Source organism: Mauremys mutica, chromosome 4, assembly GCF_020497125.1.
Source record: "Mauremys mutica isolate MM-2020 ecotype Southern chromosome 4, ASM2049712v1, whole genome shotgun sequence".
Lineage (NCBI taxonomy): Eukaryota > Metazoa > Chordata > Testudines > Geoemydidae > Mauremys > Mauremys mutica.
The window spans coordinates 46882145-46907946 of NC_059075.1; the positions used below are offsets into that span (position 1 = coordinate 46882145).

The 25802-nt window shown below is 42.1% G+C and overlaps 1 protein-coding gene across 5 annotated transcripts in view; it reads left to right on the top strand.

Annotated features, from left to right (window-relative positions):
- Positions 1–25802, top strand: part of LOC123368613 — a 101193-nt gene that overhangs the window by 4429 nt on the left and 70962 nt on the right. For 2 of the 5 annotated variants that reach the window (XM_045013545.1, XM_045013546.1), the window contains exon 2: positions 3712–3795. The exons of 1 other annotated variant lie outside the window; for it this stretch is intronic. Coding sequence is in view for 2 of the 4 variants with exons in the window: in XM_045013544.1 (XP_044869479.1) it covers positions 6846–6942 (97 nt within the window). In the remaining 2 variants the exon portion in view is untranslated. Of the gene's footprint in view, positions 1–3711; positions 3796–6694; positions 6943–25802 lie in introns of those variants that run through there. 2 more of the 5 variants (XM_045013544.1, XM_045013543.1) reach the window with 1 other exon arrangement.

Below are 25802 nucleotides of genomic sequence, written 5' to 3' on the forward strand. Positions count from 1 at the left end.
GGAGCTGGCACGTTCTGCTCCCGGGGGGTCTCGCGCCTAGTCACGCGCTAACAGGCCGAAACATTTAATTTCTTATTAACTTTTTAAAATATCTATAGAGAAAAACCAACATAACAAACGATGCTTAAACGCCTCATAATAGATTAACCCTTTGCTACCTCACCCTAGCTATACCTGAACCATTTCATGCTACGTATGACTAGTTACAATGCAAATCCGTTATTTGTACAGAATTTTAGGCAGAAACAAGTTTTGTTTTTACAAATCTAACTAGTTAAAAAAAGATAAAGAGCGGAGGCAAAAATCAGAGGAGGGGGATAAACATGGGGAGGTAAGGAAGTGGGTAGAGAGGAGGGGTCGGTTGGGGAGGGGGAGGGGAGAGAATGTATTTAATAGGATCATTCAGATACTTCCAGAAAAGCATCCCATATTCTTAGGATTTTTCTTCGCATATTTCTGTGATGATATACAATTCTTTCCAGGGTGGCCAAGCCTAATAATGTCTATGCTCCAGTCTTCAATTGTTTGGCTCTATTTGAATTTCCATTTTTGTAGTACTAATCTGTTAACAATTATTATTGCTCAGCTGAGCAAAAGTTTTCCAAATTTCTTCAGCTTCCTATTAACATCAATTAGGTTGAAACTTACATGTTTATCTTGTGACACAATTTGATTTGTTAGGGGGAAGTTTACTCTGCAATGAAGGTCTGCCCAAAACATACGGGTATAAGGGCATTTCCAGAGCATATGGGTTAAATTAGCACAACCTGAATCATACATTTGTCTGATTTAGCAGCATATGTTTTGAACAGTCAGAAAGCGGTCCAGTGCACTCTCCATATAATTTTCTGCTGGATTAATCTTAAACAAAAGTCCAGGAACAGTTCAGAGCACTGGTTAAAATGTGTTTCCATTGGTTAGCAGAAAATAATTGGCCTAGTTCTTCCTCCTAATTATTTTTTTAGGGAATCTGTGTTTAATTCAAATTTGCTGGCCAAGTCTGCATATACTGTTGCCATAGGTTTTGGTAAGAACATAAGAACATAAGAATGGCCGTACCGGGTCAGACCAAAGGTCCATCTAGCCCAGTATCTGCCTACTGACAGTGGCCAATGCCAGGTGCCCCAGAGGGAGTGAACCTAACAGGCAATGATCAAGTGATCTCTCTCCTGCCATCCATCTCCATCCTCTGAGGAACAGAGGCTAGGGACACCATTCTTTACCCATCCTGGCTAATAGCCATTTATGGACTTAACCACCATGAATTTATCCAGTTCTCTTTTAAACACTGTTATAGTCCTAGCCTTCACAACCTCCTCAGGTAAGGAGTTCCACAAGTTGACTGTGCGCTGCGTAAAGAACTTCCTTTTATTTGTTTTAAACCTGCTGCTTATTAATTTCATTTGGTGACCCCTAGTTCTTGTATTATGGGAATAAGTAAATAACTTTTCCTTATCCACTTTCTCAACATCACTCATGATTTTATATACCTCTATCATATCCCCCCTTAGTCTCCTCTTTTCCAAGCTGAATAGTCCTAGCCTCTTTAATCTTTCCTCATATGGGACCCTCTCCAAACCACTAATCATTTTAGTTGCCCTTTTCTGAACCTTTTCTAGTGCTAGAATATCTTTTTTGAGGTGAGGAGACCACATCTGTACACAGTATTCGAGATGTGGGCATACCATGGATTTATATAAGGGCAATAATACATTCTCAGTCTTATTCTCTATCCCCTTTTTAATTATTCCTAACATCCTGTTTGCTTTTTTGACCGCCTCTGCACACTGCATAGACATCTTCAGAGAACTATCCACGATGACTCCAAGATCTTTTTCCTGATTTGTTGTAGCTAAATTAGCCCCTATCATATTGTATGTATAGTTGGGGTTATTTTTTCCAATGTGCATTACTTTACATTTATCCACATTAAATTTCATTTGCCATTTTGTTGCCCAATCACTTAGTTTTGTGAGATCTTTTTGAAGTTCTTCACTATCTGCTTTGGTCTTAACTATCTTGAGTAGTTTAGTATCATCTGCAAACTTTGCCACCTCACTGTTTACCCCTTTCTCCAGATCATTTATGAATAAATTGAATAGGATTGGTCCTAGGACTGACCCTTGGGGAACACCACTAGTTACCCCTCTCCATTCTGAGAATTTACCATTAATTCCTACCCTTTGTTCCCTGTCTTTTAACTAGTTCTCAATCCATGAAAAGACCTTCCCTTTTATCCCATGACAGCTTAATTTACATAAGAGCCTTTGGTGAGGGACCTTGTCAAAGGCTTTCTGGAAATCTAAGTACACTATGTCCACCGGATCCCCCTTGTCCACATGTTTGTTGACCCCTTCAAAGAACTCTATAGATTAGTAAGACACGATTTCCCTTTGCAGAAACCATGTTGACTATTGCTCAACAGTTTATGTTTTTCTATGTGTCTGACAATTTTATTCTTAACTATTTTTTCGACTAATTTGCCCGATACCGACGTTAGACTTACCGGCCTGTAATTGTCGGGATCACCTCTAGAGCCCTTTTTAAATATTGGCGTTACATTAGCTAACTTCCAGTCATTGGGTACCGAAGCCGATTTAAAGGACAGGTTACAAACCTTAGTTAATAGTTCCGCAACTTCACATTTGAGTTCTTTCAGAACTCTTGGGTGAATGTCATCGGGTCCCGGTGACTTGTTAATGTTGAATTTAGTTAATGTTGAAATCAGTAATATTTAGAGAAATTAAAGCAGTTCAGGTGGGTCGGGGTAGCACAGGCATTGAGGCTAAATAGGTGGGAGATGACATGTTTACACTGGATATATTTCCACTCCTTCATAGTCTCTAGATTGAACCTTTTGTTTAATATTGGAAAAAGGAGGAAGATATTATTTTCCCTTTCCTATCCAGCCTGGCCAAATGATGGGGTTGCCTACTATACAGAGTTTCATGTTACCCCAGATACAGGCCTTGATATGTAGAAGGGAGTGATTTTTACATTTAATAGACATAGTACACCAAATATTTCTGGCTGACACAATAGTTGGTAATTGTTCTTTAGGAAATCAGTAGTAATCTGAGTGCAGCGCAATGGAAACAGGAAAAGAAGCAACCAATTCTGCCTCTAGATGGAGCCAATCTGGGGCTTTGCAGCATGAGAGAATGAGCCATTGGGCTGCTTGGTTAAGAGTCATTGCCTGATGCTAAAGTTTAAAGTTGGGAAATCTAAAACCACATGTTTTGATAGGGAGTTGTAAGGAGATTGTTGCCAGCACCCCACAAGAAGGACCTGATCATGTTGTCAATTTTGTTAAAATAAAAGGGAGGAATATCAAAAGGAAGGGAATTCAGAATAAAATTTATACTAGGAAGAACGTCCATTGTGATGCTGGCAAACCAGGTACCAGCTCATGGCAAAGTCCCCATGTCTCACCTGAACACTGACAAATACAGCTGGAATTACTCTGGCTTATCTCCATTTTAGTATTTTTAAATTAGATATTAGGATTATAAGAATGTGTTTAGACTTTATTGAATATTTATGAGTTACTGCATGCATTAATCTCTCTTACAATGTCTATATCCCATATTGTAATATTTAAGCATTTGTATTGTATGCCTCTGTAATTGTGTAACTCATCAAACAGGAGAGAGACATTAATTAGTGTGAAGTGCTGATCTCCAACAGAAGGTGTTATGTCCTTCCCAACAGGAAAAGACCAACAACACCACATGGGTTATTTGTAGGACATTAAAAAGGACAAAAGAGTTCTGCTATTCCACCTGCCTCCTGAAGGTGAGTCATATAAGTGAATTCCTCCTGTCAGCTGAGTTTGCAGCTCAGAGCAATGTGGGGAGAGAGATAAAATCCCTAACAAGAAGGAACTGGATCTCCATGCTTCTTGGATTCTCAGGCGCAAGGTTTCTAGGCATAAGTAAGGGATCCCCAGCTGCTTAGCCTTGGTTAGCCATAAAGGACATATAGAGCTTGCTTATTATAGACACTTCTATTATCTTTTGAAACTTGATTGCAACTCATTTGTGTATGTGTGTTTACCTGCTTTAACCTCTTAAATAACTAATTTCCTTTTAAAATAATCTTTAGATATCTTATTATAGGATTAGCTACAAGCAGTGTCTTTGGTGTGAGATCTAAGGTGCACTTCCAACTAAAGCCAATGAGATCTTCGTTGCTTCTGACTTATCCCAATTTATCTCAAAGCCAAAGAATATATCAAAGTTACTTATTGTTTGTAGGATATTTAAGAATGGATTGAGATGGATTTTTAATAAATAGGAAAGGACATTGTCTGCATATAGAAGAATTTTTGTCTCCTGAGTCTCTGATTTGAGCCTTTGAATATCTTGGTGTTCCCTAATTAGTATGTTAAGTGGTTCTAATGCCAGATTGAACAGGAGGGGAAGAGGGGGGCATCCCTGTCTACTTCCCTAAAACAGATCCAGGGAGGGGGATGTTGTGTTATTTGATAGGATACAAGAGTTTGGATTTGAATATTTCATGGATAAACTGCTATAAAGGATTTTCCCAGTCTAAATTTATCCTGAGTAAGAAACAGGTACTGGCAGTTCACTCTGTCAAAGGCGTTCTCTACATCAAATGAAATGATTGCATGGGAATTTCTAGAGTGTTAATGAAATACCATAACACTAACCTTTTTTAATAAATCCCAGATGACTGGGATTAACCATATTGGCTAAAAAGCTTGAAAAAATGAAAGTATTTTTATTAGTATTGATGAAAGAGATGTCTATAGCTGTTAGGCTTTTGTGCATTCTCACTTGGTATAATTAGTATGGTAATAAGGGCTTCCCTCATATTAGAAGGTAACATACCTTTTTAAAAGGCATCTTTGCAAATATATAACTGCTTAGGGGCCAGAATTTCTTTGGAAGTTTGATAGAATTCTATCAATCAATAGGTCATCAGCACCAGGGTCAGGTCTTGCCCTCACTGTTTCCTTCATGGCCTTGATTATTTCTTTTGATTACAAAGGAAAAGCCAGCTTGGCCTGATGCTTTTCTGAGATTTGTGGGAGGTTAAGAGTTTGAACAAAATTATTCAGGTCTTCTGCGTCAGATTGTGAATTCTTATTGTAAAGAGCCTGGTAAAACTTAAAAAAAAAATGATCACTGAGCTTTTTGATTAGCTTCCCTTGTTCTGATTTGAGTAATACTATTCAGTATGTTTAGCCTCTTTTAATATATATGCAAGAATTTTCTCTACTCTCTTCCCCTCTGTGTGTTTGTTTGAGTCTAAAAAGAATAAACTTGGCTTGTTTTGAAGCTGTCTATTTGCTTCATAGTGAAGATATTTAATTTTTTTTAAAAACTTTCTTGGGAGGGGTAGTTTGCACATTCTAATTTTGTACTTTGGTATTCACTTAATTCCAGGAGCAGAGTCTGCCTAGCCTTATCTCTACCCACTGAGTAGGAAATGATCCTGCTCCTTTGAAAGCTTTCAGAGTATCCGATAGGGTGAACTGTGATATTTCAGGTGTACCATTTGTTTAGAAGAAAAACAAAATTTCTTCTGTGATATAATTCTGAAAATCTTTGAACTCTCTTTTAAAGATAATCTCCATTCTTTACAATTCAGATTCTCCTCAGGAGGGGAAAATTGGAGTGTCAGTGGTGTATGAGCAGAGATCATCATAGACTTGATTTAATTATTAAACATGGAGTCCACCAGATTCATAGCTTTCTTCCTGGTGTATATTTGTGACTATGTAGAATATGGGGGAAGGGAGAGAAGTAAACTCCTTTGTGGCAGCATTCTGCCACAGACACATCTCTTATGTTTCTATCATTTGAGTAAGTATGCTGGTGCCAGCCTGACTTGTCTGAAGAAGGGTTTAACACTGCATTAAAATCTCTTGCTATGATGATTGATATGAGTGGGATATTAATTAGGAAAAAAGTTCATCTTTGTGTACATATATATTTATTACACAAGAAACAGAGTTAAAGATCTTAGCCTTCACCAGCAAAAATCTACCTTCCTCATCAAAGTCTAAAATTTGTAAATTGAGTCTTTTGTAAAATCATGTTGCTAGGTCTGTAGTTCTCACTTTTTTGTACTAGTGACCCCTTTCACATAGCAAGCCTAAGTGTGACCCCCCCTCCCCTCCCCTCCCCTCCATATTAAAAAGTGTTTGAATCCAGCATTTATAATGGTGTTATAATTAAAAACAAAGTGGGGTTTGGGGTGAAAGCTGACTGCTTATGATCCTCCCATGTTATAACCTTGTGAGCCCTGAGGGGGTCCTGACTCACAGTTTGAGACCCAGCCCCCCCGGTACTGTGTCCTGTTTAACACCCCTTCCCCCATGTTCTCCCTGCCCCTAAGTTATTAAGATGGGTTTCCTGTAGAAAGATGATCTCTACTTCCACAGGAGTGAGCATTCTTCTCTTTATGGCGATTCATCCCTAAAGGGCCCGTTTGAAACTTCAGAGCAGCAGGAGGAGTAGGCCACCTTAAGAGGCAGGACTCTATACTCCGCCCCACCCCCAGAGTAGGGAGGGAGGTGTGGGGATTCTTTGTGCACCTGCGCACTGAGAGGCAGAGCAGCCATATGACTCCTCCCTGAAAAGGGCGAGGAATGTGCGCGTGCGGGGTGGACACGCAGGCTATTATCTGCACATGCGCAGGGAGAGAGGGGCCGCTTCAGTACTGTTTCCGTCCTGAGACGGGCGGCCCTCTCCTTACACATGCGCATTAGGAAACACGTGTAGCGCTGGGAGGCGGGGCTCGCGGCCTTCTGTGCACATGCGCAGTACATACTCGTCGAGCTCGGCTCTAGGCTAGGGCGGCCGGTCAGGCCGGCGATGGATTTTGACGGGGCGCGGAGCGCGGTGCTGGCAGTGCTGAGGGGCGTGCGCGCAGGCGACCGGTCCCGCCTGCTGCACTGGATGCGAACGACCAGTAAGCGATGTATTCGCCGACCGCGGCACCTGCCCGCCCTCAGCGAGCCTCAGGGGCCGCGCGGGGGCCGGGCGTTCCCCGGGATCTTGCGGCGCTGCGCCCGTTGGGCCCGGGGATTTGGAAGCGCGCGGCTCCTCCCCTGGGTCGCCTCAGCGCGGCGCTCGGAAGGTGTCGCCCCTGAGCAACGTGTGCCCCTCATTTTTAAGTAGGGCTCGCTTAGAGTGCGGAAACTCCGGCGTTGGCAGCCTCTAGCGTTCAACTACCGCACCTTACCCCCCTCCCCCGATCGTAAGACTGGCTTGAAAATTGAGACTTTTATTTTTAAAGTAGGGCTCTTATTTGCTGTGGGGTTTCTGAGCCTTTGCAAGACTGCCGGGGGGGAATTTGCCCCAGGCCCCATAGGGGCCCCCACGAGAATATAGTACTCTATAGTGTGTAACTTTTTTTTTTATGGAAGGGGCCCCCTGAATCCTCTGGGTGGCCCTGCCTTTAGGGTGCACTAGGGTAAACGTGTTCAAGTTTTTCTCTGCTGTTCCGAGGGCTAAATGCTTCCTTTGTAAAGCAAGTTTTGCTTGGTTGGCTAGGGTTATCCACGGCATTGGTGGGGTCGACTTGATGATGTCTCAAGGTCCTTTCTAGCCCTACCTTTCTATGAGTCTTGTGAAAGCTGAAATCACCACGCAATCTCTTGATTCCAGCAACGGGGGTGCTAAGAAAAGCCCCTGTTATCACAAAATTCCTAACACTGAATTTGCATTGGTGTCATTTACAAATGTTAGGTTTTGTCTAACTGCAGGAGATGCACTTGTTCAATTTAAATTGGGTTAAAATCCAGGTTAGTGAAAGGGCTGTGCAGATGCATTAATTTCAATTTAAACTGCAAGCATACAAGCAAAGCTGATGATAATACTGAAACTGATTTAAATTGCAAATGCAAAATCTAATGAGAGAAGTAAATTGGATTTTGGAAATTATTACACTTTTAATAATCAAAGGGATGTCATTTTCTAAGAAAAGAAACATTTATTTATAAGTACAATGGGATCCTGTGCCATGATTGAGGTTCGTAGGCATTACGAGAATACAAATAACTGTTTCTGACACTAATAGCATTCCTGTAAGACACTTCATAGAGAAAAATATCTTGATAGGTAAGGAGGGACAAGAACTATAACAATACATTAATGTCGGATAATCCTCAAACTGCATGTTGGTTTTTATCTCCTCTCCCATTCATGTATGTGCTCATATTTACACTGCCATTACATGAGTCCCATCTTTTCCATAGTCTTGATCTGGCAGATTTAGTGATACAGATTTAGAGTAAAATGTAAGAAAATACTGTTGTTGAGTGATGGCACTTTTCTATGTCTGTCTGAGTCTCGTTACCATAGTATCTGAGTGCATCACAGTCTTCAACGTATTTATCCCCACAAGATCCTTGTGAAATAAGAAAGTACTTTTATCCACATTTTTTCGGGGCGGGAAGGAAACTGAAGCATGGAGATTTAAGTGATTTGCCCAGTGTTACACAGGAAGGCTGGTACAGAGTAGAATATGCTGAGTCCCAAGATAGCACCCGTATTGGACCAGCTGGTTTTGAGTAGTGTATCTGCAATTTCTAAAAAGACTTTAAAAAATTAGTCTTATATGTTTAGTTTCTTATGAATTGTTCACAACAATCTTTGAGAAGGTTGAATATGTAGCGTATGCATTTAAGTAATGCACTGAAGCCATAGCCTCATAGTACTGTGCTGATTAAAGTGCAGCCCCAGCCTCCGCTCGGGTCCCTGTCTCCTCCCCCACCCCCTGGAGCTGCAGCCCTGCTCCTGGCCCCAGTTTATGGTGTGTGTGTGTGTGTGGTGGGGTGGGGATGGGACAGGAGGAAGTGGATGGGGTAAGGGGGGGACAACCCTCAAGTTTGGGGACAACTGCATTAGGCAGATTATGGGATAATTTGCCCCCACATTACAGATTAGGAGGAGACCAAATAGTTAAAGATTGCATTAAAATTTGAAGCATAAGGTTTAATGTTTATTCCAAAAATCATTAGCAATAACTTTATTGTTTTGGGTTCTTGTTATCCATATAGAGGTCCAATCCTGTTTTGCATCTTAAGTTTTTGGCCTCAACGCACTGAGCAAGTAGGTTTCACAGTTTAATGATGCATTTTGTGATTAATAACTGAACACTTGCTCTTACTTTGTTTTCCTGTCACTTAGCTGGTTTCTGTTTCATGACAATACTTTGCTTCTCACCTCATGACTACTTATTTTCTTTATTTTTTTTTTTTGTGAGGGACCTATGAAAAACTTTTTTGAAATCTAAATGAACAGTGTCATTCCATTCTTCTTCATCTACAACTCTTACACCTTCATAAAATTCTAATAGGTTAGTGAGACATGATTTTTCCTTTGCACAAACCTTGCTGATTAAACTCTCATTGTCATCCAGATCTTTTATTATTCTAATTAACTATTGTTTCAATCAGTTTACCAGGTACAGGAACTCCTCACTGAACGTTGTCGTTATGTTCCTGAAAAATGCGACTTTAAGCGAAACAATGTTAAGTGAATCCAATTTCCCATAAGAATTAAAGTAAATGAGGGGGTTAGGTTCCAGGGAAATTTTTTTTCACCAGACAAGACCTCTATCTATCTATCTATCTATCTATCTATCTATCTATCTATCTATATATACACACACACACACAGTACAGTATAAGTTTTAAATAAACAATTTAATACTGGTACACAGTGGTGATGATTGTGAAGCTTGGTTGAGGTGGAGGAGTCAGTGGGTGGGATATTTCCCAGGGAATGCCTTACTGCTAAATGAACTAGCAATTGACTGAGCCCTCAAGGGTTAACTCTCACAACACTCTGCAAGGTAGCAGGAAAGGAGGGAGGGCAGACAGAGACATACACCTCTGTGTGTGCAAGAAAAAATGCGCATTTCCCCTTTAAGTAGCTGACCCCAGGCTTAAGTACACTGCCTTTTAAATTAAATCAGCTTGCTGAGACCTGAGAAGGCAGCTACTGCCTAGAAGCTCCCTCCCTCCATCGTGTGTCCCCCTATCTCTATGGAAGATGGGGTAAGCGGGGTGCAGGGGAGGGGGGAGACACCTTGACAGCCCTCCTTTTCCCCCTTCCCCGCCGTACAGCAAGCAGGAGTCTCTGGGAGCAGCTCCAAGGCAGAGGGCAGGAGCAGCACATGGTAGAGGGGGGAGGGACAGCTGCTGCACAGGGAACTTTGGGGAGTGGGGAGCTGATAGGGGGGCTGCTTGTCCACCCTAATTCCAACCACCCACTAGCTAGCTGCAATGGGCTGCTCTTCTTGCAAACAGTGGACAAAACAGGCGGCTGTCAAATGACGTTAGAAGGGAGCATTTCCCAACTTTAAATGAGCATGTTCCATAATTGATCAGCAATGAAACAACATTAACCGGGACAACTTTAAGTGTGGAGGTCTTGTATAGATGCAAGGCTTACTGGTCTGTAGTACCTTGGATCACCTCTAGAGCCTTTTTAAAGTGTACACATGTTTAGTACTCTTAATGTGAGACAGCATATTTTTGCTAACGATTTCTGCACTTAAGATAATGAGAATCTGTCAAGTAGTTCAGGCCCCAGATTTTGAACTGCTTTATAACTGATGCAATCTGGTAGGCTGTGCTCTCATAGTTTAATGTACTCTGTTGCTGTTGTTTTTAAAAAGCCACAGTAATTGAAGAAAGTCCAGAGGAGTTGGACAAAAATGAGAAGAGGTCTAGAAAACATGACCTATGAGGAAAGATTGAAAACATTGGGTTTGTTTAGTCTGGAGAAGAAGACTGAGGGGTCATGGTAACAGTCTACAAGTACATAAAAGTTTGTTGTAAAGAGGGAGGGGATAAATTGTTCTCCTTAACCTCTGAGGACAAGTAGTAATAGGCTTAAATTGCAACAAGGGAGATTTAGACAGTAGGAAAAACTTCCTAACTCTAAGGGTAGTTAAGCACTGGAACAAATTACTTAGGGAGGTTGTGGAATCTCCATGATTGGCAGTTTTGAAGAACAGGTTAGGATGGTCTAAACAATACTTAGTGCTGCCTCAGTGCAGGGGACTGGACTAAACGACTGATCAAAGTCCTTTCCAGTTGTATGTGTCTATGATTTGTGGAACAAGCCAAAACTAACATAGCAACAGTTTTGTAATTGCAATTCAATTTTTTGTTATATGTAGAAGATCAAATGCCAGGATAGACTGGATACACTGGTAATACAGGACTGAACAACTAAAGTAACCTGTTGGAGAACAAAATAACTGGGTGTTCTCATTAGGTCTACCCAGGAATCCTCCCAATTCTAGGATTCTCATTGTTATTACAAGTTGAAATAGTTTGCCTTTCAGAAATGACAGCTCATGCCATGAGAATGTAGCCCTTAAATTTGCTAACTTCCTCACTATGTTTTCTTCTTCAGGAATATCTTCTTTGTCAGTAGGTGTCAAGACTACTGCATAGTATCTAATTATGTAGGAGTTGAGAATACACTTTTGGCTACTGTACTTCACAGTTTTGAAAGACTGCAAGTGAATATTGCATCAGCAGTAGGCAATAAAGAGACAGGAAACCATCTGTGTTCTTAGCTCTATTATGGCATCAACTGAGACTTCATGGTCTAGAACAGTGGTTCTCAAACTTTTTTTTCGCAGACCACTTCAGAATTGCTGAGGGTCTTGGCAGACCACTTAATGATCTTTCCAAATGTTGTTTGTACTGTTATCTAACTATTGTAAAGTGTTCTGGAAAAAAGCGCTATATTAAAAAAAACGTAACTTTTTTTTTGTTGTACAAATAAAAGCACACAACTCATATTTTAATATCAGTAGTCTTATCTTTCTAATGCAATGGATGTGCCCTCTTTCCCCTGTCGCGGCAGCCCCCGAGCTGGGGATGGGAAGGAGGGTGGGTGGGAGGTCTCTCTCCCTGGCAGCCGCAGCCGTGGAGCTGGGGAAAGTTGCCTCTTTTTGTGACCACCACAGTCCTGCATGTCCCAAATTACCCCCACCCCCTCTTCTCACCCCACTCCCTATAGCACGGCATGCACTCACTGCCGTGGCACCTCCTGCTGGTTACTTTGGGAATTAGCTCTTCCAGCTCCAGAGCGCCTTCTGCTGGCCGGTGTGTCTCCTGCTGTCGCTACTTGTCTTACCACTGGCGTCAGAGTAGGCCCCGCATTCCCCTTGGCCTATGGTGCCTCTTCTTTGGGATACTGCCCCACAGCAGTGCCCCCAGACTCAGGGGTCCTCCCCTCCCTGGGGAACCCTAATCCCCTCATCCCACCTCACCCCAGTGACCCACTGCCAGTCTTCATCAAGCCCCATCCCTCAGGGGCAAACCAAAGTCTGAAGTGGCCACTCATCATCGGCAAGGGGGGTGGACCGACTGCTTCTTCCTTCCTTGGCTGCTTCCCCACTGCCTCAGTACCTCCTCAGGTCTTGGAAGCAAAGCCTTAGCTGGGGAGTTCACCAGGCTGGAGCTCCTCCTGCTCTGTCCAAGGTACCCTCTTCTGCTGGCAGGCAGCCAGTCTTTCCCTCTCTAAGGCTGGAGAGAGACTGGCAGCCTTCTGGCCCTGATTGGCTGTCTCCTAGCCTTCTCTGATTAGCTCTCAGCCCCAGCACTCCCCAAGGGCTGGCTTCTAACCCCTCTGAGCAAGAGGGGGGGTGACCACCCCACCACACTGCCTCTCCCACCTATCTCCTATTCCCCCCAAAGCTACCACCTCACCTTACATATGTGTCTTCTCCAAGGTCCAGGCACCTAATTGGAGCCACGCAGGGTGGCCCTTCATTCTCTTGTGTGTGGCCACCAAGGCACACACCTTAGAGGGAACTATCTGTGGACCACCTGAATGGAGCTCGTGGACCTCTGGTGATCCACGGACCACAGATTGAGAACCTCTGGTCTAGAACTTCCAGAGAGCCACAAGAGAAATACAGTAACTTTAAATGCACAGAAGAGGATCGTGGAGAGGTGCGGTGCATACAGAACATGGTCTCTTATCACTTTAAGCAGAGGTTAACACTCTTTCCAGATTCCTTGACATCAGCAGTGTTGCTGATGTTTAAACAAGGAAGTAAACAAAAGTATCAATATTCTTTAATCTGATTGTATGAGGTATATTCTTTTTAGTTAGGAGGAACATACAAAAGTTTTAGGCATAAATTTTTGAATTTATCATTACCCCTCTAATGGTGATAGTCACTGTTATTAGATTGGTAGTCAGAAGAAACACTCATACAACTCTCACCCTACAAATAACTTCACTTTTTCCCACTCTAGCACGACTTGGGATTATTTTAAATGGCCATAGCCTTTAGTATGTATCTGCCATTTCCTTCTCTCGCACCAAGTCAAGGGGCAATGAGCAAATGGAGGAAGGAAAGAACTCTCTCTTCTACTGGCTTATTCACCTAAAGAAATGAGTAGCGGTTAAGTTGAGGCAGTTGCTCAGCAGGGCTGTTCTCCTGAGCCCCTTCCTGCAGGTGTTGTCCAAAATACTGAGAGAGAGTCTGAACTAGTGGAGGAAGATGGGGCTTAAAATCACTATACCCTGCCCCCAGAACTAGGGCCTCCGCTCAGCATTCTTGGTGACTCCTCACCTCATGGAGCTGCTCTGAGCAACAATTCTGGCAGTGGCGAGGGAAGGCAGATCCTACTACGTTCTTCTCCCAAAATTTCTCTGTCCTAGACACTTATCACATCCATTACTGTAATATCTGAGCACTCCCATAACCACTAAGATTGGGACAGGACAAAGTATTGCAAGGAATCAGTATTGAGATGCATGGTTAACACTGACTACATCTCTAGAACTGGGGTTGTCCCACTCAAGGAGAAGCCAGTATCATGGGAGATGCTGAAAAGTTGTCCAGTCTCCACAATTATCCAGTGAATTTAAAGCCCAGTATTTCTAGGAATGCAGAAGAGGGAGCAGAGGAATGATGTTGGGCAAAAAAAAAAAAGAACCAAATAATAGTGGAAAACCAATTTGAATGTATGTGGTGAAAGAGAGATCATTGCAACCAAGGGGGAGTAAAATAAACAGGGAAAATGACATCTTCTGAGACACAAGTTTATCCCTTTCTTTTCTGTACTCCTACCGCAGTCCTATTTCTGTTCCCATCAAGATGTTGCATTGCAACAATTATACTTCCAGCTGAGGAGGGCTGGGCATGGTTCCAACATCATCAGCAGAGCAATTTAAGGCTCACATCCTCATCACCACCCCAGGGCTGAGTGTGTTTGCAGCTCATGGCAGCTTGAGATAAAGACCTGAGCAGGTTGATCCTCCTGCAGTAGCATGTTGCATCACTGCTAAGACTGCTTGGTGGGTTTTTTTACTTCTATGAAAATGATAAATATATAAAATGTTATCTGGCATATCCTTTAAAAGTAATTTAAGATCTTTATAGCATAGAAAACAGCTAGTAACTTTTATCTTGACTAGAATAAAGTCCATATCTGAACAACTAAGAACTCAAATAGAAAACTTTAAACAGTTCCTGGGTTTAACAGTTTCCATGAGTAATCTTCCTTAGTAATTATGGTAACATAAAATCAACGTCTTGAACCTATTTTTCTCCTTTGCCCATATACAGAATAAAATAAGTGATACTTTTTTCAGTTCTCACAAATTACAGAAGTTCCAACTCTTCACATGATGATAGAAATAGTCTACTGTCTTCAGGCAGCTGCTTAGCAACACAGCTTTCACTCTTTCGCAACCAGCTTCCTCATCCCACGCACTACAGTGTAATGCACGTCATTTTCTGGTGACTTACGTTACAGCTTTTCCTTTGAATTACAGTCAGTTTTAGATCTTGAAGAAATGAAACACTGTCAGAAATAGCAACAAGAAGCGTTGGTACTTTTTTTAAATACTGGGAAAGCCAAGTCCCAGCAATTTTGCCCGAGGAAACTTGGACAAAACCTAAAGGCTAATTAAAGCCAATTTGAGAACCCCCTGCAAAGATTCCATTAAATTGGGGTGCAGAGTTCAGTGTGTGTGTGTGTGTGTGTAAGCTGAAAGACGCTACTTGTAATATGCTCAGGTTGTGTTAAAAGAGGGAGACATCCTGGTTTACTAGGGGCTCATATTATCACTGCCAGCTCTCTGTCAACCTGATGAATCTTTTACAGCATAGAACTGGAGCATGAGCAGTACATGAATTTGCATTGCTGATATACTGAAGTGTGTGAACCCCAGCACTGCTAGTAGCAGATCTGGTGCTGGAACTCCAAATGTGTGGTGTAAACTGTAGAAGAGCATTAACCTTGGAGCTGAACATGTGCCTGGAATTGTTTCCCCAAGCTATTAGTGATGGCGCCATCTGCAGTTAGAGGTTTGAGAGCATTGTGTAAACTGACCCTTCAGACTTCACTATTATAAAAGTGTCCTGGGTTATATTAATGTTTATACAGAGAAGGTATGGCCTCAGGTTGAAAGACTCATGCTTTAAAAAAACCTCTCTCATACAGTAAACTCTGGGGTACTTCAGTTAACCTCAGGAGGAGGGAAGAATGAGTTGACTATCAGGATTGACTCTCTGACTTCAGGAAGTCCAATTTTCAAATCTGAAACTAGAGTCATTAAGTCACCTTTCTTCTTGGCAACTAAAAACCTTTTTTTTGTATTTTGAGCTTTTAAAACAGATTTAACAAGCCAATTTGTGGATTCTTACCAATCAATCATACACTGATAAGTAGTGCCCTACCAAATTCACAACCATGAAAAAGACATCACAGACTGTGAAATTTGGTCTCCCACCATGAAATCTGTGTTTTGTTGTTTTTTTTTTTTGTTTGTTTGGGGATTTTTTGTGTGGTTTTACCATATATTATACAGATTTCATGGGGGGACCAATGTTCCTCAAATTGGGGGTCCTGACCCAAAGGGAAGTTGTAGGGGGGTCTCGGTATTGCCACCCTTTCTTCTGTGCTGCCTTTAGAGTTGGGCGGCTGGAGAGTGGCAGTTGTTGGCCAGGTGCCCAGCTCTGAAGGCAGCACCCCACCTGCAGTAGCATAGAAGTAAGGGTGGCAATACCATACCATTCTGCCCTTACTTCCATTGTTTGTCAGCCACCTGCTTCGTCCACTGCTTGCAGAAAGAGCAACCTGTTGCAACTGGCTTGTGTGGGGGTTGGAACCAGGGTGGACCGGCAGCCCCGCTATCAGCTCCCCACTCCCCTAAGTTCCCTGTGTGGCAGCCGCTCAGCAGACTATCAATTGCCGGCAGTTCAGCTGTCCCTCTCCCCACTGCCATGTGCTGCTCCTGCCCTCTGCCTTGGAGCTCCTCTTGGGAGCCTCCTGTTTTGCTGTGTGGGGCGGAGGAAGAGGGATGCTAATGTCATGGTGTCCCCCTCCCCCCTGCTCCTGCCCCCTGCTTACTCCATCTCCATAGAGCAGGGTGGAACATGACAGAGCTCAGGACGGAGGCAGCTTGCTAGCAGCAGCTGCTGTCTCAACTTGCTGATCTACTTAAAAAGGCAACGTACTTTAGAGTGGGTGAGCGTACCTAAAGGGGCAATGCACAGCTCGCTCTCTCTCACACAGGGTGTGTGTCTCTGTCTTTGTCCGCCATGCTGTCTCTCCTCCCTCCATTTGTGCGGCCTTGTAGAGTGTGAGGCTACATTAACAACGTGTTAACCCTTGAGGGCTCAGCCGAGTGCTAGTTCATCATTCAGCACTAAGGCATTCCCTGGGAAATATTCCACTCTCTGACTCCACCACCTCAGCCAAGCTTCACAATCATCATTGCTGTGTACAGTATTACACACACACAATATACATTTTAAACAAACTGTGTATATGTGTGTGTGTGTATATATACTACAAAATAGTCTTTTGTCTGGTGAAAAAGATTTCCCTGGAACCTAACCCCCCCCCCCTTTACATTAATTCTTATGGGGAAATTGGATTTGCTTAACATCGTGTTGCTTAAAGTCGAATTTTTCAGGAACATAACTACAATGTTAAGCAAGGAGTTACTTTATATGTAAGGGGCGGGTATTGGGGGGACAGGATTCCTTAAGAGGAAGATACCTTTTCTTTTCCTCTCATCTATAACAAAAGTAAGGTGGAACTGGAAATCCTCAAGAGGTTCTAATTAAAGCATCGTGATGAGTAAAGAGCAAGAGCGAAGAAAGATGAACATGAGTGCTAAGAGATCATAACTAGTACTATTATAGAATGGCGTCTGTACTGTGCTCCTTATCCAGAGCGTAAGGAATATGATTTATCCAAACAGAGTAGTGTTTGAGAAGAGATCAAGTGGTGTCACTGAGCAGAAGCCAAATTGACAGAAGGTTAGATCATCATTAAGATGGTGGATATATTGTGAATCTTTTTCATTATTTTAAATATTGTTTGATAAATTGAGATGGGATGTTATGTTAGATTCTGATGTATCGCCAGTTTTAGGAAGTGGCATTAATTACCTTTTACAATTTTCCACTGGGAAAATGAAGCTGTAAAGGAAAAGGTTGATGTAAGAACAAGGACTGGAAATAGGCAGTTAGTCATCAATGAAAACTAGGTCATATGATTTTGGTAAATGTACAGTACAATTTTATACAACATATAAGTTACTTGACTGGTTCAAAATTGAACTGTGGAGCTTCTATCAGCTTAGTCAAAGAGATGTAAATTTAAACAACACCAGGGTGGATTCGATTTAAATCAAATTGATTTAAATGATGATTTAAATCACTAGTCAGGAAGACTCGATTTAATCATGGATTTCTACATAAAAGTGCATTCTTGTATTATGGTTATAACAACCAACATATTCTTCACATCTCAGAGATAGATGAAACCCAAGCTGGGTCTCTCTTATGGCCTGCTGCCATTATAGGTTTTCCCTTCTAGTGAGAGAATGGTATGGTAGATCTCAGATCAATGAAGGCTACACTCAGAAAGACCTCAAGACTTTTGGAATATGCTGCTCAAGCAGTTTCACTTTTGTTTCTGCTGCCTGTCCCTCCCGTCTCACATTTATCTCCAGACTTCTTGTCTTTGTCCAGATCTATTCCACCCCCCAACAATCTTCTATTCATTGAACTTTTTGAAACTTTGCACTTTTAGAGAGAGGTAAGGGATTGATTCTATGTACACAAATTTGCAGAGGGACAATAGGGTTGAGGTCTTGTTATTTCTCACCTCTATATATTATTTATTTTAAAACATTTTTGCCGTTAACAAGCATGTTATCTCTGGAGATACAAATCCACAGTTTGAGAACTGCAAAACTAAGCATCTCTGATGGTATCTTCTAGACTGAGCACTGAGTCCCATTGGGTAGATAGATTAATCCAGGGGTGGCCAACCTGAGCCTGAGAAGGAGCCAGAATTTACCAATGAACATTGCCAAAGAGCCACAGTAATACATCAGCGGCCCCCCATCTGCTAACCACCTTCAATCCCCAGCACCTCCCGCCTACCAGCAACCCTGCCAATCAGCACCTCCCCCTCTCTTCCCCATGCCTCCCGCCCGCAGCAAGTAGCTGTTTTGCAGTGAGCAGGAGGCTCTGGTGGGGAGAGGGGAGAAGTGAGAGTATGGCAGGCTTTGGGGGGATGGGTGGAATGGTGGCAGGACCTGGAGCAGAGCAGGGGGTTGAGCAGTGAACACCCCGCACATTGGAAAGTTAGCATCTGTAGCTCCAGCCTCGGAGTCAGCGCCTATGCAAGGAGCCACATGTTAACCTCTGAAGAGTCACATGCGGCTCCAGGAGTCACAGGTTGGCCGCCCCTGGATTAACCTAAATAATCTATACAGAAGCCCCTGGAACCCCAGAAAATTGGGTCCCTAATCCATGAACTATTAGAACTCATTTAGAAAACTTTTCTTAAACATTACATGAATATATTGTCTCATACTATAGCATTAAAATTTATAATCCCTATTCCATGATGAGATATCTTTGAGATATAATGTATCTTAATTAAAGCTATTTTTAGATAGGTTTTTTCCTCAAAAAGCATTTTATCAAAGAAATCCAATTTAAATTAAAAAAAATCTGATTTTTTTCAATTAAAAAAACCAAAACATTGATTTTTATCCACCCTGTATAATACACCAAAAGAGCTAAAGTACTAATTAAATAAACCTGACTTCTATTGGACAAAAGTACCATGAAGTTGATGGTAATCTTAATGGAGACATTTGGAGGGGAAGATGGTATTAGGCATGACCAGATTATTCATGCTGAGGTCATATCTAAAATTTTATTGGCAACATGGGGGAAATTAATTTTTGTAAGAGATGCGGCCTTATCTTCAACTTGTACATTCAGTATCACCAAATCATATTCAAAGTTTAAATTAGCTTTGCGTTATTAAGCAACACAAATGTTAGTCTTTGCAAAGCATATTTGCTTTTTCCTCTGTGATCTTGAATTTATATAGGAAAAAAAAAAGTTGTCTTTGCTCTTAGATTGCCTCTTTATTAAGTCCTCTCCTTTCAGTGTGCTATGCAACCTCCTGTTGTAATTTAGAGGCTACATAATGTTTTCCAAAGGAGGCTGGATAGCCATCGGTCTTGGATGGTTTAGACACGACAAATCCTGCACCTTGGCAGGGGGTTAAACTAGAGGACCCTTGCAGTCCTTTCTAACCCTGGGATTCTATAATACTTCTGTACAGTCAGATTTTTGATAGTGCCAAAATGTTTAGACATAATACAGTCAGAGGTGCTGTCCATCCAGTGTGAGGCTTCTGATGTTTCTATGGCTAATTTTAAATCTACTACATTAAGGCTGAGTTGTGGCAGGGTGTCAGTTTTTTTCTAAGGTGTTGATTAAATTATAAATGCACAGTGAGCAGGTCCTGCAGAACCAGTTTTGAAGTGTAATACAGACAGTAATATTCCTTCCAGCAAAAAAACACAACTGATTTGAGATTAATCTTAAACTAATTCATAAACTATGTGCAGTTTCTTCCTGGTTTGTTTTTAAAGTGTTATTAACTCTGTGAAGGTACATACTAGAGCTTGGATTATGTACTGTACATTTCCATCATTTAGTACCAGTAACAGGCCAAGTTCCGGTGACACAAGAACAGTACCTATGTATTGAGGTTCTTTTTTATTTCTTGTTTGGAGATACCTGGAGAGATAGGCGATCCCTTGATGCCTATGTAGTACAACCCTACCGAGGGTGGAGTAGATATAGCCTTCCCAGGGTGAGGCAGAAGTGTACATTTTAATATTTAGCACCTAGATGCTGCAATCAGTAGTGATTTAGAAATAGATGGATATGTAAGGGTTCATACATTTGACTTGTTGAAGTATGTGTTACTATTTCTTTCTCGGTTATGAAATAGGTAACCTCAAATTCTGAGTTTAGTAATGGATTGAATATGCACATACAGACTACTGTACAAGTGCTGCTTAAAATAAGCTGCCATTCTGTGACCTCCCACAAAGGTTATGTGTTCAGTCATTTTTTTTCTTTGCCCTGCAGTGTTTGTGTACCTAACAGAAAATGCATCACCATTTGGTGATGAGCACTTCTAGCTGGTTATCTGCTTTTTAGAACTTGGGTTTCATCAGTTTGTCATATTGGATTCATAAAGTTTAGGATGGTCTTCCAGCTTTGGATTATATTAAAGTGCTGAATTCACACACACTACCTTTAAGGAGTGATCTTGTCATGTTATATCATTATGGTTTCTATTACAGTAGTTCTTAGAGGCCCCTTTATAGGGGATACTATACAGACATATAATAAGAGACAGTCCTTGCCTTAAGGAGTTTACAATCTAAATAGACAATGGAAAGAGTGTGAGGGGAAACAGAAGCACAGAGAGTGAAGTGGCTTGCCCAAGGTCACCCACTGAGTCAATGGCAGAGCTAGAAATAGAATCCAGATCTTCTAAGTCTCAAGTTAGTGTCCTGTCTACTGGACTATACTGCCTCAGCAGGGACTTTTGTAGAATCAAGATTGATGAAAACATATCTTTTCTCTTAGTCGTTGACAGGAATGGATTCTGAGATGTGCCTAGCAACACTGGGGCAAGTTATTTCATGGCCTTAAGGTGTTCCTGTGTGAGCATTTATTTTATTCTCCCCCCCCCACACACTTTAGACAGGTGGAGGCTAATCTTTGCCTTTGTCAGATGTGTCAGATTAAAATGGACAGCAAAATCTATCCATTCTACTATGCTGACCAGTTGTTTGCTTTTTTAAAAATACTAAAAAAGAAATAAAAAATGAACCATTCTTAATTTGTTTACATTAGTCAAATCAGCAATCTAGGAAATGGTTAAATATTGTTGATTTGAAGATTTATTTGATCTTGATTATGTTCCACATAGTTAAGACATTTAGGGAAGTTGGTAGTGTTTATTTTATTGTTCTGTTTGTAGTTATTGTAAAGAGCATCCATGATTTTTCTCTCTCTCTTTCTTGTGTTTGGTGATGTTTCAGTTTATTCTTGTTTCTGAAGAATGTGATTCTCTGATGATACTGTATATTTTATATATGGTCATAGTTCTATTGGAGAGACAAGGTGGGTGATGTTTTATTATTATTTTATTTGGACTAACTTCTGTTAGAGAGACATGCTTTTGAGCTTACAGGGAGCTGCTCTTCAGGTTTTGGTAAACTCAGAAAAATTAAGACAATATGAGGAGGGGAAGAGTCAGAGATTTCCCATTTTCTGGATTTGGGGAAGTAGGGTGTCCCTCCTGTCCCCCCCTCTTCAAAAGGTCCATATTACAATAACCATTTCTCTGCCCAAGAACATAAGAATGGCCCTACTGGGTCAGACCAAAGGTCCATCTAGCCCAGTATCCTGTCTTCCGACAGTGGCCAGTGCCAGGTGCCCCAGAGGGAATGAACTGAACAAGTGATCCATCCCCTCTCACTCATTCACAGCTTTTGGCAAACAGAGGCTAGGGACACCATTCCTGCCCATCATGGCTAATAGCCATTATTGTACCTATCCTCCACGAATTTATCTAGTTCTTTTTTGAACCCTGTTATGATCTTGGCCTTCACAACATCCTCTGGCAAGGAGTTCCACAGGTTGATTGTGCATTGTGTGAAGAAATACTTCCTTTTGTTTGTTTTAAACCTGCTGCCTATTAATTTCATTTGGTGACCCCTAGCTCTTGTGTTATGAGAAGTAGTAAATAACACTTTATCTACTTTCTCTACACCAATCATGATTTTATAGACCTCAATCATATCTCCCCTTAGCCATCTCTTTTCCAAGCTGAAAAGTCCCAGTCTTATTAATCTCTCCTCATACGGAAGCTATTCCATACCCCTAATTTTTGTTGCCCTTTTCTGAATCTTTTCCAATTCCAATATATCTTTTTTGAGATGGGGTAACCACATCTGCACACAGTATTCAATATGTGAGCGTACCATGGATTTATATAGAGGCAACATGATATTTTCTGTCCTATTATCTATCCCTTTCTTAATTATTCCCAGCATTCTGTTTTGCTTTTTTGACTTCCGCTGCACATTGAGTGGATGATTTCAGAGAACTATTCACAATGACTCCAAGATCTCCTTCTTGAGTGGTAACAGCTAATTTAGACCCCATCATTTTATATGTATAATTGGGATTATTCTTTCCAATGTGCATTACTTTGCATTTATCAACATTAAATTTCGTCTGCCATTTTGTTGTCCAGTCACCCAGTTTTAAGTGACCCTTTTGTAGCTCTTTGCAGTCTGCCTAGGTCTTAACTATCTCTAGTAATTTTGTATCATCTGCAGATTTTGCCATCTCACTGTTTACCCCTTTTTCCAGATCATTTATGAATATGTTGGATAGGACTGGACCCAGTACAGACCCCTGGGGGACACCACTATTTACCTCTCTCCATTCTGAAAACTGATCATTTATACCTATTCTTTGTTGCCTATCTTTTAACCAGTTACCAATCCATGAAAGCACCTTCCCTCTTATCCCGTGGCAGCTTACTTTGCATAAGAGCCTTTGGTGAGGGACCTTGTCAAAAGCTTTCTGAAAATCTAAGTACACTATATCCACTGGATCCCCTTAGTCCACATGCTTGTTGACCCCCTCAAAGAATTCTAGTAGATTGGTGAGGCATGATTTCCCTTTACTAAAACCATGTTGACTCTTCCTCAACAAATTATGTTCATCTATATGTCTGACAATATTGTTCTTCATTATAGTTTCAACCAGTTTGCCCGGTACTGAAGTCAGACTTACAGGCCTGTAATTGCCGATATCACCTCTGGAGCCCTTTTTTAAAAATTGGCGTCACATTAGCTATCCTCCAGTCATCTGGTACAGAAGCTGATTTAAATGATAGGTTACAGACTACAGTTCTGTAATTTCCCATTTGAGTTCCTTCAGAACTCTTGGGTGAATACCATCTGGTCCAGGTGACTTATTGCTGTTTAATTTATAAATTTGTTCCAAAACCTCCTCTAATGATACCTCAATCTGGGACAGTTCCTCAGATCTGTCACCTAAAAAGAATGGCTCAATTTAGGAATCTCCCTCACATCCTTAGCCGTGAAGACCAATGCAAAGAATTCATTTAGTTTCTCCGCAATGGCCTTATCGTCCTTGAGTGCTCCTTTAGGATCTTGATCGTCCAGTGGTCCCAAGGAGGCTGGATGTCCAGTATCTTCAAGAGCAGAGGTTCTCAAACTGGGGGTTGGAACCCCTTAGGGGATTGTGAGGTTATTACATGGGGGGTTGAAAGCTGTGAGCCTCCACACCAAACACTGCTTTGCCTCCAGCGTTTATAATGGTGTTAAATATATAAAAAAGTGGTTTTAATTTATAAGGGGGTGGGTCGCACTCAGAGGCTTGCTATGTGAAAGGGATCAATAAAGCCACTATTCTCTTTCCTTAAGACCAGGGATGGGCAAACTACGGTCCAGGGGCCACATCCAGCCCTCCAGATGTTTTAATCCGGCCCTTGAACTCCTGCCAGGAAGTGAGGTTGGGGTCTTGCTGCACTCTGTACAACTCCCAGAAGCAGCGGCATGTCCCCCCTAGAGCTCCTACACATAGGGGCAGCCAGGGGGCTCTGCACACTGCCGCCAGCCAAAGCGCCGCCTCCGCAGCTCCCATTGGCTGGAAACCACAGCCAGTGGGAATTGCAGGGGCAGTGCCTGTGGACAGGGCAGCGAGCAGAGCTGCCTGGCCGCACCTCTGGGTAGGAGTTGGAGGGGGGACATGCCGTTGTTTCTAGGAACTGCTTGAGGTAAGCGCCACCCAGAGCCTGTCCCCCTGCTCCAGTCCTGATCCTCCTCCCAATCTCTGAATCCCTCAGTTCCAGCCCTGAGCACCCTCCTGAACTCCCAACCCCTCATCCTCAGCTGCACCCCAGAGCCCACACCCCCACCAGGAGCCCTCCCGCAGCCCAACCCCCAATTTCGTGAGCATTTATGGCCCACCATACAATTGCCATACCCATATGTGGCCCTTGGGCCAAAATGTTTGCCCATCCCTGCTCAAGACCCACTTCTTTTATGATGCCTGTAAATAATTTTCAAACCAATGTTGGATGGGACAGTGGGAGACAGATGAGATTTTATTTATTGGGTTAAAAATAGAAAGCTAAATCTGGAGCCACTGAGTTCTGCACACTAGCTGTGTAATTTGCAACACGTAATGTCACTACTGTTAACCCCCTCTCCAGCTCTTCCTATTTGTCCTACTATTTGTTCATACTGTGCATCAGGTTTCAAATTAGATTGGAAGCTCTTAGACCATGTAGTTGTACAATGCCTAACACAGTAGGACTGCAATCCCAATCGGGGCCTTTGGGCATTACCACATTACAAGTAATAATTAATAACCTATATAAATCTTAGATAGAGTCCATCTGGCCTAAAGGCCTAGTAGTAATGTTCTGCAGCATAATAAGAGAGACCTAGGATTGGCTCTTGGTCTCAGTTTTGGGAAGTCCTGTGGAAGCAACATTCAGAGCTCTTTGTATGGAGAGAGAGCTAATCTCTTGCACTAATTAATAGTGACTCCTTTATTTAAACCATGTTTGCTGGAGCAATTTTAAACATGACTCAAAACCACTTCAAGGCTAAAATTGTAGTTTAGCTGGCCTTTGGCTGGCTTTATCCTAGACTTAAAATTGTTTGTTGTTGGCATGGTACAGCTACACCAGTGATAGAAACAGTGGGAGCACTAGTGTGGATCAGCCCCACAGGCCTGGCATTTTTAACCACTATATCTTCTAGACTTGCCCTGAAGAGTGGCTTCAACTGACAGCCTGTCTGTGCTAGCGCTCCCACCAGTGTTAGTAATGGAAATTTGTTGTTATTTAGTTTTATTACAGAAGAGCCTAGAAGCCCCAACTAAGAATGTGATCTCATTGTGTTAGGTGCTGTATGTACGCATAGTAAAACATAGTCCCTGCCCAAAGGCTTACAATCTAAATCTAAATAGAAAAGGCAGACAAAATGGGGTAGAAAAGAATTATTTGAGAAGAAAAACGTCTAAGTGTAGACAAAACCTCAATGGATGGGGCCAATCCATGTTCTTCTTCGAGCGATTGCTTATGTGTATTCCACAATAGGTGTGCGTGCTCGCCATGTGTACCAGTGCTGGAAGTTTTTTTCCCCTAGCAGTGCCCCTAGGGGAGTGCCCCAAGTGACCCCTGGAGTGGTGCCTCTATGGCACAGTATGAGGGGTGATGTGCGCTCCCCCCACCCTCAGTTCCTACTTGCCGCCAGTGAAGGTGCATCAGAACTGCTCTGCTCCAGCTTGTCTGCAGCTTTCCTCTAGAACTCTTGTTTGTTCGTAGTAGTAGTACCTGTAGTTGAAGTAGTTTAAATTAGTGTTAGTTTAGTTTAGTGCGC